The 20,020-nt window shown below is 34.2% G+C and overlaps 1 protein-coding gene across 7 annotated transcripts in view; it reads left to right on the top strand.

Annotated features, from left to right (window-relative positions):
* The window catches only part of KIAA0586 (KIAA0586 ortholog), a 96,845-nt gene that overhangs the window by 11,056 nt on the left and 65,769 nt on the right, over window positions 1-20,020 (top strand). For 6 of the 7 annotated variants that reach the window (XR_001145417.1, XM_012724666.1, XM_012724665.1 and 3 more), the window contains exons 6-18: window positions 2,362-2,536; window positions 3,271-3,492; window positions 5,088-5,241; window positions 6,797-6,964; window positions 9,026-9,149; window positions 10,572-10,704; window positions 11,661-11,878; window positions 12,611-12,683; window positions 14,658-14,885; window positions 15,143-15,317; window positions 16,727-16,918; window positions 18,389-18,576; window positions 19,172-19,276. Coding sequence is in view for 6 of the 7 variants with exons in the window: in XM_012724666.1 (XP_012580120.1) it covers window positions 2,362-2,536; window positions 3,271-3,492; window positions 5,088-5,241; window positions 6,797-6,964; window positions 9,026-9,149; window positions 10,572-10,704; window positions 11,661-11,878; window positions 12,611-12,683; window positions 14,658-14,885; window positions 15,143-15,317; window positions 16,727-16,918; window positions 18,389-18,576; window positions 19,172-19,276 (2,155 nt within the window). In the remaining variant the exon portion in view is untranslated. The remainder of the gene's footprint in view (window positions 1-2,361; window positions 2,537-3,270; window positions 3,493-5,087; window positions 5,242-6,796; window positions 6,965-9,025; window positions 9,150-10,571; window positions 10,705-11,660; window positions 11,879-12,610; window positions 12,684-14,657; window positions 14,886-15,142; window positions 15,318-16,726; window positions 16,919-18,388; window positions 18,577-19,171; window positions 19,277-20,020) is intronic. The other variant, XM_012724664.1, reaches the window with a different exon arrangement.

Below are 20,020 nucleotides of genomic sequence, written 5' to 3'. Positions count from 1 at the left end.
CATTTTTTTTTTTTAATGAGAAAGTCTCTACCTAAGGATGGCTGTCTTCTGCCTTTTATTTCTGTGATTCTGAAAGTAAAGGCATTAAATCATCATCAATTTAGAGGGCAAAAGCTCTTGTTTGATCATTTCTCATTATAAATTGCTATAAATAATCTTTCTAGTAATTGGTCATTTTAAAATATTTTTTGATTATTTTAGGTGCAGAGTGAGTTGGAAGCAAAAGTGAATTCTGTTACAGAATTGCTCAATAAGTTACAGGAGACTGATAAGCAGTTACAGCGTGTTACCGAACAGCAAACAAATATTCAACACACACAGGAGAAACTACACTGTCATGATCATGAAAAGCAAATGAATGTGTTTATGGAGCAGCACATTAGGCATCTTGAAAAATTACAACAACAGCAAATAGATATTCAGGTATCTGGAATAATGAAACTAGCACACATCCCATGATCTCTTACCACTTGGATCTCTAAACTCCTATTTATTCATTGATTATTGGAATAGCTTGTTAGATTAAAACCATTGTTTCTAAAATAGTGACTTGCTTGTTCATAATTCTTCCCCTCTTTTTGAAAAATTGCATGTTCTAGTTCAAATGTCAGTAGTTTTGTGAGAACTCTCCTTATTGTTAGCCTCTGTATCTCCCTAACTGCCTCCCTCCCCACCTTTAGGAATAAGTGGTTAGAGTTCTAAGAAGCAGCTCTGTATTCAAATATTATTAAACTGTTCTAAACCTAAATGGGATAGCTAATTATCAAGTTTCAATTGCATGGTATACACAGTAAATGCCAAGAGGAATGAATATAGAGATCAAGTGGAAGTGGATAGGGGTAAACTTATTAAATGTTAAGACTTGGGTAGGATATTAAAGAGGAAGGAAAATAAGTTAGATGAAAGTTGAGAGAACAGTGAGGAAAATCATGGAGTCAGGTGTGGGAGCGCTGTGGTATTGTCAGTGAGGAATGGTGTGATTCCTGGGAAAGGTTGTCTTGTGAAGTAACAGAAAGTTTTTCTGTCTGTCTGTCTGTCTGTCTGTCTATCTACCTCTCTGTCCATCCTATTTATAACCAGGGCAGGGCCAGGGATAGTGTTTGTGTAAAGCAAGCAGAAGAAATAAGCCTATTCATTTGTCCATAAGGAATAATTTTAGTTTTCTGAAAGGTGGAGAAATATCTGTGGAAGGTTTTTTTTTAAGTAATATGTTTATTTCTACATCATTTTGTGCATTTTCCCATCTCAGTTGTAATCTCCATGGGTTTATCTGTTAACAGTTTTTAAGGAAGTAAAATTGGAATAATGAAACAGTTGGCAGCTGGTGATAAAGTATCATACTAACGAGAGAGGAGTACAGATGGGAGTACTATCAAAGAAAAAAAACCAAGGTTGTAGGAAGATTGCCAGGAATCAGGCCCTAAATCTGCCACGTTCTATTTTTAGACTTTGATTAAGTCTCAGTTTTGGTTCTCAGTTTTTTTATCTGGAAAAGCAGGAAATTGCTTCTGTAATTCTGTGACATTGTTACTGCAATTATGATGAAATAATTGGAAAAATTGGTGACTCACTTGGTATATAGAAGGTAGGCAGAGTATAGAGAAGTCAAGACAACTTCAAAAATTGAGACTGACAAAATGATGCTCTCAATAGAAATGAAGAAATATCAAGAAGGATTAGTAAGTTTAAGAGCTTGGTGTCTTTTAAAATGCAAGGAGAAATCCCAGAGCGGGAAATGGAATACATTTTTGTAGTTTTTACTTAGACTTACCTAGGAATTCCAGTTTTGTCAGTTCCTTTCATTATTTTCTTTTAAGTCAGGTATAGAGCAAAATTGATGAGTCTTTTTGGTAGTTTGTTAGATGCCTTATTACAGATATGTATCTTTCACTTTTAATACAGGCTGCTTTTGTGTTTTGTATCCATTTAACACCAGATGGCATTAATTAAATCTAAATGAACTAGAATCCAGAAAAATTTTTTAGCAGTTTTCACAATTCCTTTTAGGTTGTCTACCTTTGGGAATAAAAGTTGAATTCTTAGAACCTTATAAACACTCTAAGTTTTTAGTTTTTAATATGTTTAGCTTTGCAGTTAACATTTACATCATTTTATAAACGTGAATATTATTTTCTGACATAATCACTACCTTCCAAGAAATTATTTTGTTATTTCTTCAATGTTTAGTGTCCTGAAACTTAGTAGATTTTGTTAACCAAATACTGTTGTTTGATAAAGATGATGCTAAGGAAAAACAGGTATTTCAATTAAAAAATCAAGAAAGCCAGAATTTAGCAGATGTTTCTTGGAATGGTTCAGTGTAGCTTACTTAATATATTTTTTCCCCTTTTTTATTTACAGAACTCAAACTATGCCTGCTTTTAAGGAAGTAAAGTTACAGCTTTTAGAAGATGCAGGCACAGAAAAGGATTCTGTTACTCCAGAGACTAGAACTTCACCCAGTGGAATTGATTCAGTTACAACTGTGGCTGCAGCAACTGCTGCTGCCATTGCAACAGCAGCTCCACTTATAAAAGTATATTTTTCTGCCCAGATATTCATAACTGCTTTGTAAAATGTAAAAATGCTTATTAGGAACTGATGCTATAAATAGTTGAGTCCAGTTGCATACTAAGGATATTCTAGTTGCTCACAGTTTAAAAGAGTGAGTCTGTCTATAATTGCATATCTCCTCTCAGGAGTTGTGAGACTTTGCCCGTCATCACTGTGATAACACCAGGGTATCCAGGGTTCTTCCAGTTTTAGCACTGAAAATCCCTCATCCTGAGAAACACCCCAGTACAACCCAAGGTGGCTGGTCATCTGTATATGAGAGTTTTAAGGGACCTTAAGATCATCTGTGCCAACCTCCTTAGTTTGTAATTAGGAAACAGAAACAGGTCAGAGCAGGCATAGATCCTAGAGCTAGTAGGTGGCAGAGTAAAGACTAGAACTCAAGGTTGTTGACCTAACTCAGTTTTATATTGGTGAAGTATCAAAAGCTACTTTTTTTTTTTCTTTTTTACATTTCCAATTAAGTTTGGCATTATAAAGATCCAAGGTAGCAAACATTTTTTTTTTTTAATGAGAAAGTCTCTACCTAAGGATGGCTGTCTTCTGCCTTTTATTTCTGTGATTCTGAAAGTAAAGGCATTAAATCATCATCAATTTAGAGGGCAAAAGCTCTTGTTTGATCATTTCTCATTATAAATTGCTATAAATAATCTTTCTAGTAATTGGTCATTTTAAAATATTTTTTGATTATTTTAGGTGCAGAGTGAGTTGGAAGCAAAAGTGAATTCTGTTACAGAATTGCTCAATAAGTTACAGGAGACTGATAAGCAGTTACAGCGTGTTACCGAACAGCAAACAAATATTCAACACACACAGGAGAAACTACACTGTCATGATCATGAAAAGCAAATGAATGTGTTTATGGAGCAGCACATTAGGCATCTTGAAAAATTACAACAACAGCAAATAGATATTCAGGTATCTGGAATAATGAAACTAGCACACATCCCATGATCTCTTACCACTTGGATCTCTAAACTCCTATTTATTCATTGATTATTGGAATAGCTTGTTAGATTAAAACCATTGTTTCTAAAATAGTGACTTGCTTGTTCATAATTCTTCCCCTCTTTTTGAAAAATTGCATGTTCTAGTTCAAATGTCAGTAGTTTTGTGAGAACTCTCCTTATTGTTAGCCTCTGTATCTCCCTAACTGCCTCCCTCCCCACCTTTCCTTTCCTTTACCAAGAAACAAACATTCTTTTTTTCCAGGATAACCATGATTAACTTACAAATACAGGTATTTACAATGTGTTTCCAAAGCATTTCCCTTTTAATGGGAAGCTTCATCAACTCCAAACATTAAAATACTTTTTAAAAATTTCTGCTTTGTTGTCATTATTGGGCAAAGCAGAATCTATCATAAGTCAAAGAAAAGCACATACACTTTTCTGGAACCAGCATTGTTATAGTATTTCCATTTAGCAAAATCTAATCTAGTAATTCTTCTTCCTTCTAGTATGATTTCAGTGACATCTTCCAGTACCACATTTACAAAGTCATCAAATTTTGCCAACGATTTCTTTATCACTCTAAAGCACAGTGTCAGCTCTTGATCCCATATTTTGGTCCGTAAACTCTAGAGGAAACAACAATGGGCTAGTGCTACCATTAGCCATTGTGACTAAAGTGGCCTGCATTCATCCAGTTTTCCTTTATTTTGTGATATTTTTGTTAAAAAGTACTTATATGGCAATTATTTGTTTACTCAGAAAGTTTTATAAAACGACAGTAGTCACCTCATTTATTCATAATTTTGGCTACTGTGGCAAACCGCAGTCCAAAAATAATTATGTGCAAAACATTATGTAAGATAATTTGACAGAGACCATCTTCATGTTATAGTATATTATTATAATTGCTTTACTTTATTATTAGTCTTAACTCGTAATGTGCCTGATTTATAAATTGAACTTCATAGATAATATACACATAGTTATTTCAGTCATGCACTGGGGCGTGTATCCTCCACTGATAAGGGGGACAACTGTACTCATGCTTGTAGCTCTCAGATTCTGAAGCTAGCATGTCTGAGATGGGACCTTGAGTAGCTGAGTATTCATGATTCTGATATATACATTTGGAGAACCACATGGTTCTCCTCCATGGTTTTTTAAGCTTTTGCTTGAAATGAAATCTTACTATCCAGGATATAAAAGATCAGAGGTTTTGGTTTTAAATTCTCTGGTTGAGGTAGAGTTCTACAACTTGGGTCCTTCTGTCCTGATCCTCTCATAGCTTGCTTCACTGGCCTTAAACCATCTCTGAGAAAGGAAGAAAGTACAGTTTAGAATGTTTAAATAAAATCAAGGTCACGGTAGAAAGTCAAACTTAATAGAGATCTTTGTGCTACTGTATCCTTCCAGTCAGCTCTCTATGCAATGGATAGTTGCACTTAGTATGTGTATTTTCATTGTATATTGTTATCTTTTTCAAGTCCTCTATTATCATTGTCTTTGGTCATCTAACTTTCAAATGTTACTTGAATTAATAAATAATTTTATATCTTTTAGACTCATTTCATTAGTGCTGCACTCAAGTCTAGTAGTTTTCAGCCTGTCACCATGCCTACTGCTGGAGCAGTGGAAAAGTATTCTGTAAAACCCGACCTTTCTAATCTTAGTAGCTGTAATCTGTCTTCATACAACACATTTTCTTCCAAACAAGGTAAAAAAAATGTAGTTGAATATGAGTAAGAAATGTTAGCTATGAATTTTCTTTGTGACATATGAACTGAAAACTTATCCTCTAGGTTGTAGAGTATTTGTTTAATAAAATTTTTCTTTTTTTAGATTTGTAACTTTATTACAATAAATTTTTGTTTATCAAGTTATGGATTATGGCCTATTTGTGGTTTTAGTAGCCTTCATAAATTGTCAAGAAGCACTTAAAAATTTAGAAAAGTTTTACTTATCTAGGGTCAGAAATGTGATCAACACTCTGGTTCATTGGTAAACTATGCTTTCTATTCTTGATTTTGCTAGCTGAGAAACCACCTGAATATAAAGTATTTTAAAATATTTTCAGAGTTTGTGGTATGTCTTTTTATTTTAATAGAATTTTAAAAACAACAAATAACACTGAGCTTACTTGTATTAAACTTTTGGAATTTAAAATAAAAATAAATACCTCCAAATTATTGATCTTTGAATAGTGAGTAAAAATCAAGATTCTATCTTTTGATGGTTTACAGATCCATGTAGTACTTTCAATTTGTATAGTATTACATAAAATTGTATAGTAAGGTTTCCTTACATTTGTAAGTGCCTTATGTTTTACAACAAATGAACTGTCCCTACAAAATTTTTGTGAAATGATATGAATCCATTTTTCTAAAGGGAGGGGAAAGAAAGAGAAGTTAATGATTTGTTTGCCCAAGGTCACCTGACTTAAGAGTGAGAATATTGCAGTTATGGCCAGAACTCAGGTTTCATTGTAACCAGACATGCTTTTGACAGGGATGGATATTTGCTTTATACTTTAGAGAATTACTTGTTCATAATTTTGGTTTTGTAGACTTCAATTTAAAAAGAAAAAATGTCTGCTTTATTGATTCTATACTTAATCTGTATCTGTATACTTTAGTGACAGTAACGAGAAAAAATGTGTAAATTAGAGTTTTTCTGTTCGTTGGGCGTTTATCATCTGTATGTAATGTAGCATAAATATAATTTTGTACTTTTTTTTACTGGTATATCAAAACTTTCCCATGTTTTACATAGTTACACAATTTTAATTTTTATGACTAAAGGGTAGTCTGTTAAATAACTGTTACACTTGACAATTATCTTATTATCGGACAGTTAGGGAGTTTTTAGGGTTTTTCTTCATTAATAATACTGTAATTAAAATCACCTTGTATTTAATGCTTTTTCTCCTTTAGGTTATTTCCTTACTATAAATTCCTAAGATTGCTAGGGCAAAGTATATGAAAATTATAAAACTTTCTGTGTTTAGTGCCAGATGATCTTGCTAGTTTTCAGTGCCATGAGCAGTGACTATCTAGCTGTACCGTTTGCACACAGCTTAAGTAGCACTGACTATTATAACTTTAATAATAACTTATTAGTAAATTTCTGGTAAGCATGGAATTATTTCTGAATCTTGTTAATAATTTGTATATATGATAACATTTTCTGTTATTTTAAAAATGTTGAAGGAAAGTAACACTTCACAACTTAGTTTTTAAAGAGTAAGCTAAACTTATTATTTTCTATTAAAGCATCTTCAAGAGAGGTTGAAGAAAAGGGTTTTGATAAACAGAAATCTCCGTTGGAGACACCAGCACCTCGCAGGTTTGCTCCTATACCTGTTTCAAAGGATGATAAAATATCAAAGAGGGAAAATCCTATGGAAGAAAAAGAAAACATGGACATGTTGGGTAATACAGGTAAAAAAAGCATTTACAAATAAAAAAGAAGGAAAAAGCACAGTTAGTGCCCATTTTTTCTTAGACCTATCTCAAAAAAGAAGATGTATTTTTAAAGATTTATTTAGGGTACAAGCTAGAGATGCAGGGGCGGTGAGAAGATTCACCAGAGACAGTGGGGAGCAGAACAATGAAGTACACTGCTGAGGGGAGCAACAGTCAAAACAGGAAAGGTCTGCTGTGCCATGTGGATCACCTCTGGGGCCTGGGATTGAACTTGCACTGAAGCAGCTTCAGTCAGCTTGCAGTGCTGGGTTCTTACGCATTGTGCCACTAGGGAAGAGCCCTATTTCTTTTTTTTTTAACTGTCATACCTTTGGTTTGCTAATCATGATTTAGAGGTATAAGAGCTCCCCCTCAGGCAGTGTTACTACTCTGTACTCACCACCAAACACCCATAGTCCTCACCCATAGTCCACTGTGCCCCGACCCACTTGGTTTTTTCCCCTCCCCTCTCACCTCTGTTGTCAGATTCCTTGGGTTTGTTATACATTTGACTCTGACTGTTTCTTTACATTCCACATACAAGTGACTCCATCTGGTATCGTGTCTTTTTTCCTTCTGACTTACTTTACTTAGCATAATCCCTTCCAGTTCCATCCATGCTGTAGCAAATGGCAAAAGCTTATTTTTTAAATAGCTGAGTAGTATCTCACTTCGTTTATATATACCATATCTTTCTGATCTCCTCATCTTTTGGGGAGCATTTAAGTTGTTTCTGTGGCTTGACTTTTGTAAATACTGCTGCAGTGAGACGAGGAGTACATAAGTCCTTCAAATTAGTGTTTTGTGTTCTTTAGCTGGGTACCAGGATTAGAATACTGGGCCCTATGGTAGATCTGTTTTGAGAAACCTCCATATTGTTTTCCATAAGGCCTGGACCACTCTGCATTCCTACCACCATTATGTATGGATTCCTTTTTCTTCATATCCTTAACAGCACTTGTTTTTTTCTTATCTTTGGATATGGGCCATTCTTACAGGTGTGAAGTGCTATCTCATGTGGTTTTGATTTGCAGATTTCTGTACTCACGGTTTATAATTCTCCCATGTGCCTACTAGCAACTAAAATAAGTCTCTATTTTTAATACTTTTTTAAAATGATATTTACTAGGCAATTCAGGTTCTTTACATTCCTAATAGAAGGAGCTAGAGATATAAATTTATAAATTTAGAAGCTATCTTCCACAGGTTACTACTTGAAACTTTAAATAATAAGTCTTATTATTAATAAAAGATACCATGCTGAGTTGGTTGATTATTTTAGAGCATGTGTCCTTAGATTGTTTTTAGAAGTGAATTTCTGTAATAAAGCTCAAATTTAGTATTCATAAGTATTGTTCAGTTGGAAAGAGTGCTGATATATAAACTTAAATAAAGAACAACTTTTAAAAGTGACCTCAAAGTACAATTTATTATAAACCCTTAAAATATAATAAAAATAAAAGTAAGTGAAAATATTAAATATACATTATTCTTGGAATCATTTAAATGCTTTCAAAGCTTGTCAAGGCATTGTGATGGTGGCACTTCTCATTGAAATTCTTTTTTGGGGGGGGGTCCTCCCTGGTGGCATAATGAGTTTAAAGCACAGCACCATGGGCCATGAAGCTTGCCACAGCCACTTCAGTGTGAGTTCGAAACCCAGCCAGGGAGGTGACCCACATGGCGTGGCAGACCTCTCCTGACACACCTCCTGCTCCCCTCAGCAATGTACTTTGTCCATCTGCCTGTGAATTCTCTCACCACTCCTGCACCTCTGTTCTGTACCCCAGTTCTGTATGCATAAATAAATAAATCTTTTAAAAAAATTCCTTTTTTCTATGATAGAAACAAATTCAAGCCTATGCTTTTACAGCACAGTAGTCATGAATTATAAATGGTTTTTTTGATGAGTGTGTTTATAGCCTACATTTTAAAGTGAATTGAGAAGATAATTATCATAAGTATATAACTTAGTACATATTTATGAGATATAAAAGAGAAATTATACTTGAAAAACAATACTGTTTCCTGTTGTAGGAAATGTGAGACTGTTGGAACAAATTTTGAATAATCATGATTCTTTGACAAGAAAAAGTGAATCTTCTGACAAAACCTCACTAAGTAGGTCAAAAATAGGATGGAACCCTGAGAAGAAAGACAGGTAAAAATAAAGAGATTGGAATAAGCTATACTGATGTATCTGAAATTTCTCTATGAAGTTTATAGCATTTCTTTTAAAAATTATCTTAGATGGTAGCAGTCCTCTGCCCTCCTGTGCCTATGCAGGAGCTCCTTTTCACCCATTCTCTCCCTTTGCAGGACAGCAGACCTGTACCTGCCGGGACTTGTCTTCACGGACCTCTCTCAGGGGAGGCAGCTCCCCTATGGCCACCCGCCTGTGACCATGCAGGCAGCTCTTTCTGCCCACTTGTGCCTATGCAAATGTCCTTTACTCCTTTGTCTTTTTCCCTCCGCTCTTTTTAAACGTGTGAACTATACATTCCTGTTTGTCTCAAAACTTTGTGTTGAAAAATACGACATTTACAATAGTATAGTGTACAATCTCTGGAAATCAGATTCTTCCCCCGACCCACACCCATTCCCCCAGTTTTGTTGTTGCTGTTTGTTGATGTTCTTGTTTAATGTTTAGTGACTTTGTTAGACAATTCTGTAAAGCCTATTTTTTGTTGTATGTCACTAGTTTTTATTTAGTTCTGAGAATCTCTTTTCAATCACTAGCATGTGTATTAACTATCTTGAATTAGTAAGCCTTCCCTTCTTTGCAGAGGGTGTTATAAGAATCTTTTTTCAATCACTAGCATGTCTATTAACTATCTTGAATTAGTAAGCCTTCCCTTCTTTGCAAAGGGTGTTTATACTCTAAATTTTACCAGTTTATTCTAGGCTTAACTTTTGTTAGCCTTAACTTCCTGCTTTCACAGAGTCATAAAGTTAGCCAGATGCAAGAGATTCTACCCTTCTCCAATCTTTCTTGGGAATGCACATAACCCTGAATCTATTATCAAGAGATTTCTTGATGCTTCGAGATGTTTCACTGTGGCCAACTATTTTTCTCAGATTTTTAATTTATTGCAAAGCTGTTGTTTACTTCTCATTGAACTAGCTTTGAGTTTGATAAACAGAAACCCTGCAAATTGGATTTTTTGAAGAACTTCTACCCTATTTTTCCCTTTTAGGTAGTTCAGTCTGTTAGTTTTCACAGTTTACACTGGTTGTAAAGCTGTTGACTCTCAAGGGTCTCAATTGGGTAAGGGTTTTTGGGAATGGGACAACCTTAGCTGTCATAAAGCTTGCTGTTTTTTTTGTCAGAGTCAGCCATTTTTCTTGAATAAGTATTATTGGGTTGTTGCAAACCTCTGTCTAATTTCCAGGTTTTGAAAATGTTGATTTTGACAAATTTTTTTTGGTGTCTTCTATGTTCTTATGCAGGAGTAGAGTTTTAGAGGTTCCTGTTCTATTAGTCTGGAATTGCGTCTGTGTATTAGCTTTTTCAAAGAAAACCCTTTTATAACTAAGTATATGAAAGACTTGTATGATCAGATATTCATTGAATCTTTTACAGCATTGGCACTCTATCCTCTCAAAGATTTCCTTCCTATGAAGAGCTAGGCATAGCTAAGGTAACTTTGCAGAAGTCTGATGATGTTCTTCATGATCTTGGCCAAAAGAAGAAAGAAACAAGTGGCATACTCCAGGTAAAGGAGAAGAGAATATTAAAATTGTTGTTTAGGAAAGGTAAAAATTATGAAATAAAAAAGTTATCAAGATGGAAAGAGTATAAAGACGAATCACTTGAAATGTTTTGTCAACCAAATCTGTCCTCTTCATAAAACTTTTCCAAAAGTCCTCATGAAGTGATTTCTACTTCTTACTCCTTGGGTTGAGCTGACCATATGACTACCTCTAGTTTTCCAACTTCTGTTGGAGAGGAAGAAGGGAAAAGGAGAACTGTGTCTACTATGCTTACCTAGAACCAATTTGCTCTTTTGTTTTAGTTTTCTTCACCAAATATAGTTTTCATTGGCTACTGGACTGCTAAGCATTGCGTGGATTTCCTGGTCCTATTTTATTTAATAGCCACACTTCTACTTCTAAATATAACCTTAGTTGCCAACTGTTCTTTCATAACTCTTCAGTTGATGAACCCTTCAGTTTAATATATCCTTAGAATATATTAGTATAATATATAACCTCAACAATAGTACCAGTTCTTGTTTGGATGAAATTAATTACAGTTAACTCTTGAACGATACCAGTTAGAACTGTGTGGGGATAGGGAATGGAGTGGAGTCTAATTATGTGGAGATTTTCTTAAGAACATGATGTAAAGTTATGATATCAGTAAATACAGTATTAGTACTCTATATATCTTCTCTTTCTTATATTTTTCTTAATTATACTTTTTCTTCAGCTTAATTTATTATAAGAATAAAGTGTATAATGAGTGTAATATACAAAGTATATGGTAATCTACTGCTTACATTATTGGTAAGGCTTCTGGTCAACAGCAGGCTATTAAGTTTTTGGGGAGTCAAATGTTATAAGCATTATTTGACTGGGTGGAGGTCAGTGCTCCCAGCCCCCATATTTTTCAGAGGTCAACTCATAAATTTTACATGGTAATATTTTTGCCTCTTTTTTTTCTTTTAAGCCAAAAGATTCTTTGACTATGTCACAGCTTGCCGATTTTCCACAGAATTCCACTAAGCTTCAACCAACCAGTAAGAGATCTGTTTTGAAAGATGCTGAGAAGATTCTGAGAGGAGTACAAAACAATAAAAGATTGCTTGAAGAAAACCTGGAAGCTATTATTCGTGCAAAGGATGGAGCTGCCATGTATTCTTTTATTAATGCTTTATCTACCAACAAGTAAGACAAGATGTTGGCATCTCAAGATTATTTATGAAATTTCCAATTCGCAGTCACCATTTGTAATTTTTTTTCTAAGCACTTAATTTTGCTTTATGTATTATAGTGTTTAGTAAAGGTTCTTTAGTGTCTTTGAAGATGTGAACTTAAAAAGTCAGAATTCATATATATACACATGTTGGTATTCCTTTTTACAAGTATAATTTTTCCCTTTGTTCTCTTACTCTTTGGTACATTTCTTTACATTTATTCTGGAATCTAAATGTGTCTTTCAAACATTTTCCCAACAATTTTTTAAAGACTTATTTATTTATGCATACAAAAACGGGGGTGTAGTCCAGAAGAGCAGGGGTTTAAGAGGTTTCACAGAGATGGACTGAGAAGCAGAAAAGGTGGATATACTGAAATACACTTTTAAGGGGATCAGTAGGTAAGGCAGGAGAGGTCTTCTGTGCCATGTGGTGTTAGCTCTCTGGTGGGGAATCAAACTCATGTCACAGTGGCTGGTGATAGCTTGATAGCACTGAGACTTTGATCCCTGTGTCACCTAGAGGGATCCTATTTTCTCCCAAGATTTGATAAAAGCTAGTAACACTTTCTTTTTCTTTTTGGATGAAGGATATCAGGCTACTTGGTAAATTCATAACTGTTGATAGATAAGAGATCTCATCTAGGTTCTGTCCCCAGGATGTTAAATGCTAACTTAAGAAAATTATTTTTTCTCTTGTATAGAGAGATGTTAGAGAAAATTCGAATCAGAAAGACTGTAGATGAGTGGATTAAAACTATTTCCGCAGAAATTCAGGTAGGTATTGAAATAAACTAATTCGATAATTCTCTATAGAAAACACTGATTCCAATTTATAAGTATCACACTCAATATATTCCTTATATCTAAGTTCACTTTATAATTCTTAATTTCAGCCATTTATTTTTTTATATTTACTTAGTATATAAGTATCATTTTACTTAAGAAAATATTTCATCTCATAAATTACATATGACTCTTATCTGTCAGATTATTGATTAACTGAAATTTCAGCAATTTTTTAAGGCATTTACAAAAGAAAGAAGTGTACTACTTACAAAAATATTTCAAGACAACAGCTTTAAAAATGCTGACTTGCCAAAGTAAAAACACCAAAGTTATTTAGAAGGAAAATGCATTCTACAAGATTTCTAATGTTAATAGGTTTATAGAAGTTGGTTCCAGGTGGAAAAACTGCCACTTTCTCATTTTCACAAAGTTCATGATATAATTTCGGATATTTACATTACAAAAATCTAGGAGGTTTTTTTTTTTATGATTTATTTATTTATGCTTATAGAACTGGGGTATAGGCTGGAGTTGTGGTAGGTGAGAAGAATCACCAGAGACAGAGTGGGGAGCAGAACAGGCAGATCTACTGAAATACACTGCTGAGGGGAGCAGCGGGTAGGTCAGGAGAGGTCTGCCATGCCATGTGGGTCAGCTCCCTGGCTGGGAATTGAACTCATGCTGCAGTGGCTTTGGTGAACTTCATAATGTGGTGCTTTAATCTGTTGCACCACCAGGGAGAGCCTAGGAGAATTATTTTTATTAAAGAGTCAGGTCTCAAAATTTTATATATTTCATGGAGCACAACTAGACAGAGTAAACCTAAATTGAAAATTTAATGGTACAAAATATTTCTCTCCTGACTATAAGATATGTGTGTATCTTAGTCATACTGGTAACAAGATAAAGTGTCAGTTTTGTTTCATCAGGAGTGAACACTGAAATATATATTTTTTCTTTATATATATTTTACATCATTACTCATTTTTTAACTTTTGCTTTCTTTTTTCAGGTGTAGTCACCATAGAATTTCCACCACTATTTCACTCATGCACCATCACCACAGCCTCTAAAATTTATTTTCAATTTTTTTATCCTAAGAATACATATCTCTAATGTAGTTATAGAGAATTTATATTAGCTACTACTCTAAGATACACCAGTGAAAAAGTAGAACTAAGAGTTCTGACTCTACAGACAACTGGCAGTCGACATCACTGTTGCTGCTAATTTCTTGCAAAATGTTCGTTTAAACCTTTCAGTAATTAAAAAAAAAATTTATGCATGCATGCAAGAGCTGCAGAGTAGATCAGAGATATAGGGGGTGGGAGGTGAGAGGATTCACCAGGGACAATGGGGAGCAGGAGGATTAACTGAAATACACTGTTAGAGAAGAAGCTGGCGAGTCAGGAGAGTCTGCTGCGTCATGAGGGTCAGCTCCCTGGGTGGGGATTAAACTTCTGCTACAGTTGGTTTTAATAGTTTCATAGTGCTGAGACTTAATCGCTTGTGCTACAGTTGGTTTTAATAGTTTCATAGTGCTGAGACTTAATCGCTTGTGCCACGAGAGAGGCCCAACCTTTCAGCAGTTTTAACTTACAATATTTATTTCATTATTGTAAAATTGATTACTTTAAAAAAAAACATTCTAAAAGTTTTAAAATAGTTACATATTCATGTGGTTCAAACATCAAAACGTATAAAAAATTTATAAAGAAAAATTGCCTTCCCCTTTCCCCTATTTATCATCTTCTTTCCTCCATATGCACCGGTCTTTTTAGACTTTTGTTCATTTTTGCAGAGAACTTTTACTCATATGTAAGTCGGTATCACATATTTCTGCTTAATTTAAAACTGTTAAACTCCAAGTCTCTAATGGTTAAAAAAAAAATTCTGTTGTTTTGATATTTAAGCTTGCTTCTTGGATAGATTTTAAATAATTTTAATTTTTATGATATTAAGGATGAACTGGAAAGAAAGGATCATGAACAAAAGAGACTTGATCAGAAGAATCAAAGAACCAAGAAAGCTCAGAATATGAGTAGAGATATTAAAACATACACACAAGAAAAAACCATAAAAAATTCTGTAAATCCAAGAAAATATTCTCAAAGACAAATGGAGGAGCCTTTTAGAAATCCATATATAAGGAACATGCCAGCTTCAAGTTTACAGAAAGACAGAAAAGAAGTAAGATTGCACTATAGCTTTGTAATATAAATGTTTCATTATAATCAGTTCATTTCCTTTAAGATGCAAATAATGACATGAGTGTGAAAATATTTTAGAAATATGAAGAACTATCTATTCTGTTTTCATTGTTTTTCTCAGCATTCTTTATCTCCTGTGTCCCTTTTATTTCCTTTTCATACTTCAGTTCATTGATTATGAGGTGAGTTTTTGGTGACAGTTTTGCTGGGAAATTGAGTAACTTTGTGTTTACATAGGGATTTTGGAAAGGAGCTCCAGGTACACAAGATGAGGACTATATGATACAAATTTATGGAAAACCAGTTTATCAAGGCCATCGCAGCACTCTTAAGAAAGGTCCATATCTCAGATTTAATTCTCCATCTCCCAAGTCCAAACCACAGAGACCAAAAGTAATAGAACGTGTGAAAGGTAAAAAACCTCATTTTTTTTTTTGTGGTAAATTTTATTTTTTATATCAGTTTAGTGTATAAAGTTTATTGTTTGCTTTTTATTTATTATAAATACAGTTCATATTCTATGATACTTAGGAATGCAAATATCCTCTGGAGAGTATGAAAAAAATAGGTAAAAGACCAAGATAGGAATAAGTGGGAAAAATACAGGTTTAAACAGTTTAAAGTATGATAAAATTTGCATTTGTGGAATTGTTAAGGGGAAAGGATGTCCTAAAGGAACTCTGCAGTTTTGTGGACTCCACCCCCTACTCCAGCTTTCTGGACTCCAACCCCTACTCCAGTAATTGGAAACTACAACTCCCAGCAGTACCAAGGAGAGAACTGCAAAGATCCAAGGGCGGAGCTAAGCAGGCATTCTGGGACTTTGGGGGATAAATAGGGAGCAATTTTCAATGGCTCTGGGGGGAGAGGCAACCTCTCTCTCTCTCTCTCTCTCTCTGACCATGACTGGGGTCTGTCAGTTTGTTATTAGAGCTCAAAGTCAACCTAACTGGTGAGATATTCTAGTTACCTTGTATCTCTCTTTCCCTGGGTTGTCCCTTTTCCTTTCCCCTTTTTGTAAATAAACCCCGTATTGACCCTTTTGTGTGTGCCTATAGTACAACCTAATTTTAAGTGTGTGGGTGAGGACCCACAGACAGGCAGCCCAGTTCACACTGGAGTCCCCTGAAACAGAATGATAAGTCATGAACAATCTAAATTATAATCTAGTGAAAGTAGTCATTTCTTTGAAGACCTTGGTCTATTCTGTCCTTTCTGAATCAAAAGATTAGCCTTTCTATGAGTCATAAAGGGTACTTTTGCAGGTTTTCTTTCTCAAAGAGCTTGAAGTAGCAAAGTGAAAATTTTGTCTCATAGGTATCTAAAAGTATTTTCATTTGTCACTGCATGTTTTGACTCCTGTATACCATTTCACTCAAATATTTAAATGTAATTCTTTTAAATATTGACTGTGTTGACTTCAGTTACTATTTTTGAAGTTTTCAACTTGTGCTGTTAGTAAACCACCTTGACACTATCTACTCAGGAGTTGAAGAACATGGTGTGCAGGTCAGCTGCCTGTTTTCAGAAGTTTTATTGGAATATAGGTTTGCTCATTCGTTAATGTCATTTATGACTCCTTTCATGCTGGAAGAGTTGAGATGTTGCATGTGAAATCATATGGCTCACAAAGCTGAAATATTTACTTTTTGGCCATTTAAGAAAATGTTTGCCAGCTCCTGGTTTATATCACTTGTAGTTTGAGACCTTATAATCTTATTGTGTAGAATGAGGTCTTTCCATGTTGCTATATTTCTAGATTGCTGGAGAATAGATGTTCAAACAATATTTTAAAATATCTGTCATTGATGATTATGACAGGCACTAAAGTCAAGTCAATAAGAACACAAACTGATTCTTATGCAACAAAACCTAAGAAGATAGATTCTAAACTTCAACATTCTGTTACTGTGCCTCCTGGTGATCAACAGTACTTGTTCAGCCCAAGCAGAGAAATACCTACTCTTTCAGGTACACTGGAAGGTCATCTGATTCCTATGGCAATTCTTTTAGGTAAGAACCTATAAAATGTGCAGGGTAAATTTTAAATTCTTCTTAGCTGTAGCAGAATTTACAAAAGAGTGCTCACATATGAGACACATACCTTTTTCTTCATATGTTTATATTTGTGTCAGAATGTGTCTTTGTGTAATGATCATGTGAAATGATGGGTACCTGCTAGTTTCATTCATAGCAAACATTCTTTTGTTGATGTAGATAAAATAAAAAAATGTTTAGACATGTTGTAGACATTCAAAATAATTAAAGAACTGAATAGTTTTGATTTGTTAAAGTCATCATATCTTAGGGGAGGGGACTACTTTAGCTACTTACTACTTTTAAACTAGGTGGTGAGAGGTAAAAATTGCATAGTTGTGCATTATTATGCATTTTAAACCAATAGTTGACTGTTTATGTATTTGAGGTCTCTCAGACTCATCATTGTAAAAACTGCCTCTTCAAATCGAATTAATTTTTTCTGTTAGTGTCATTGTTATTTTTTGAATTTGAATTTTTTGAATTTTGATTTAAATGTGAATAATCTTCAAAGTTAGAGAATATTTCATATTGATTTTATGAGTTCATGACCTGTTAACTTAGTAGCTAATGTCTGCTGAAATATGCCTTCTAGCTAATATAACTAAAATATTAGCTAATTATATTAGCTAACACAAAGTTCTTACTGTGTACCAAGTATAGGCCTATGCATGCTACATTTATTAAATCATCTAATTTATCCTCTAAAGAATATGTTAATATATGAGTTTATAGATGACAAAACCAAGACATAGAGGAGTTAAGTAATTTGTCAAAGGCCACATAGCTAGTGGAATCAAGATGCAAACCTAGGCAGTCCTGCCTTACAGTGCTGCAGATGACAGCACTTGCTTTCATCAATTGTACTACCCCTCAACTTTGAAACATAGGAAACAAGTACAATTTACGAAGTGAAAGCATGTTTTTGGCATATGCATATTCTAATGCATATGCATATGTGATAGTTACAGGTCTGTATGCTTTTGTTGATAAGCTAAATACCATTGTCTTCTTGTTGGCTTTACTTCTGTAATGAAATTAACTGTTGTTGCTTTATGACAATTTGAGGATTAAAGATACAATATACTTTAGGTCTTGTTTTGCTACTTACAAATGATTATACTTTGGCAAATTATGCTAAATGCCTGTTTACTTAAATATAAAATGGAGAAAAAATATTAATACCTCATAGGCTTCGACTAAGGATTAAATTAGATAGTGTATGTGAAGTGGTTAGTACTTCTCAGTGCCAAATGAATGTGGATTACTGTTCAAAGGATGGTGTGCTGGTGTGTTGACAGTGATAATGATGAGGGAAAGATGGTTGTAGATAATACTTTGCTTTCAGATGAGAATTTAGTCATAAGGCTCTAGGTAGTAGTATCTTGGACACTATTTTTTATATTTTTGAAATGGTTGGCTTATTTTCTCCCTCAAACTTTTTAGGACAAACACAAAGTAATAGTGATTCCATGCCACCTGCAGGAGTAATTATAAACAAGCCATACCCTATAACAGTGACTGCTTCCATTCCTCCATCATCTCGAAAAACAGAAACTGGAGTAAAGAAACCTAACATTGCAGTTGTAGAAATGAAGTCTGAAAAAAAGGATCCCCCTCAGCTCACTGTACAGGTATAACAGGGTACATGAACTGAAAGGTTTTTTTTAAGGATTTATTTATTTGTAGCTGGGGTATAGGCCAGAGGTGCAGGAGCACTGAGAGCATTCACCAGAGACAGAGTGAGGAGCAGAACAGGCAGATTAATGACATACACTGCTGAGGGGAGTCAGGAGAGTTCAGGAGAGGGCTGGCCAGGAGAGGTCTGCCACACCATGTGGATCTCTTCCCGGGCAGGCGGGGATGGAACTCATGCGGAAGTGGCTTAAGCTTCTTAGTGCTGTGCTTTAACCCGCTGCGCCACCAGGGAGGGTCCTGTACTGAAGGTTTTAAGGAAAAATTTTTGCTTTCATCTTTTGCTCTCTAAAATTCTGATGCCATATTTTAGTAATGCAAATGGACAGTAAAAAGATAGAGGAAATGGGGAAAATGAGTTATCTTAATGAGTTTTGGGTCTTTTCCTCTTTACTTCCCAAATTTTGTAAAATAATGCTTCATAATTACAAAAAAGTGTTGACCATTGACTTAGTTATTCATATATTAAATATATAGCTTGACAACTATTTGACTCAAAATGATGAACAGAAATCTGGTCTGTGTTTGTTTCAGGTATTACCCAGTGTAGATATTGACAGCTTTTCAAATGGTAGTGCTGTTTCCGGTCCTTCCCTGCCTAATCCCAAAGAAACATCTCCTTTGAAAACATGGATACAGGTATTGTTCAGAATTTTATCATTTGGTGTTGACTAATGTCTGACTGTAGACTTTAACTACATGAAAAAACTTCCATCATTATTTATTGTGATAAGTAAAAGATTCAGTATGAATCTGGATTTGTTTATGAACTTGCAAAACAGTGTGTGTTTAGGCTTATTCATTTGTAAACATTCTGAAAGTGATAATCCTTATGGTATCTTTTGGTAACTTTAATAATTTCATATATGAAGAATTTCTCTTTGGAGAAGAAATTTTGATTTAAATGAGAATTACAGTTTTCTTGAATGAATATTATAAGGGTGATTAAAGTTCATAATGTTTGGATATAACTGTTCCATACTATTGACATGTTGCAAAAGTATTAATTTCCTTTTAGTATTTATTTGCTACTGAATAAGGATGTTATGACTTTACTTACAAAATAAGATAGACTGTTAATTTTCCCAGGTTTCATCTATTGTAAGCAAATTTGACATCAAGTTACACTTTAAGAAGAGGGAGAACACTATCAAGTTTTCACAATCAGAATTAGTAAAGTAGAACTAATACATAATGGTACTTGTGCCTACTTTAATTTTTTCAAATCCATTTTTTCCACCGGAAGTTTATTAAAACATGCTTACAAATATTTTTTGGAGTTTATTGTTCTACTCTCAAGAAGAGATTTTGTGGGTTTTGCGACTAGTTTGTTATAATAATGAGGTCTATTGGTTAAATTTATAAATAAGTTATTTTATATAT

Source organism: Condylura cristata, unplaced genomic scaffold (assembly GCF_000260355.1).
Source record: "Condylura cristata isolate star-nosed mole 26May11 unplaced genomic scaffold, ConCri1.0 scaffold00013, whole genome shotgun sequence".
Classification (NCBI taxonomy): Eukaryota; Metazoa; Chordata; class Mammalia; order Eulipotyphla; family Talpidae; genus Condylura; species Condylura cristata.
Note: the sequence above shows the minus strand (reverse complement) of the source record. Positions and strands in the feature narration are given on the sequence as shown.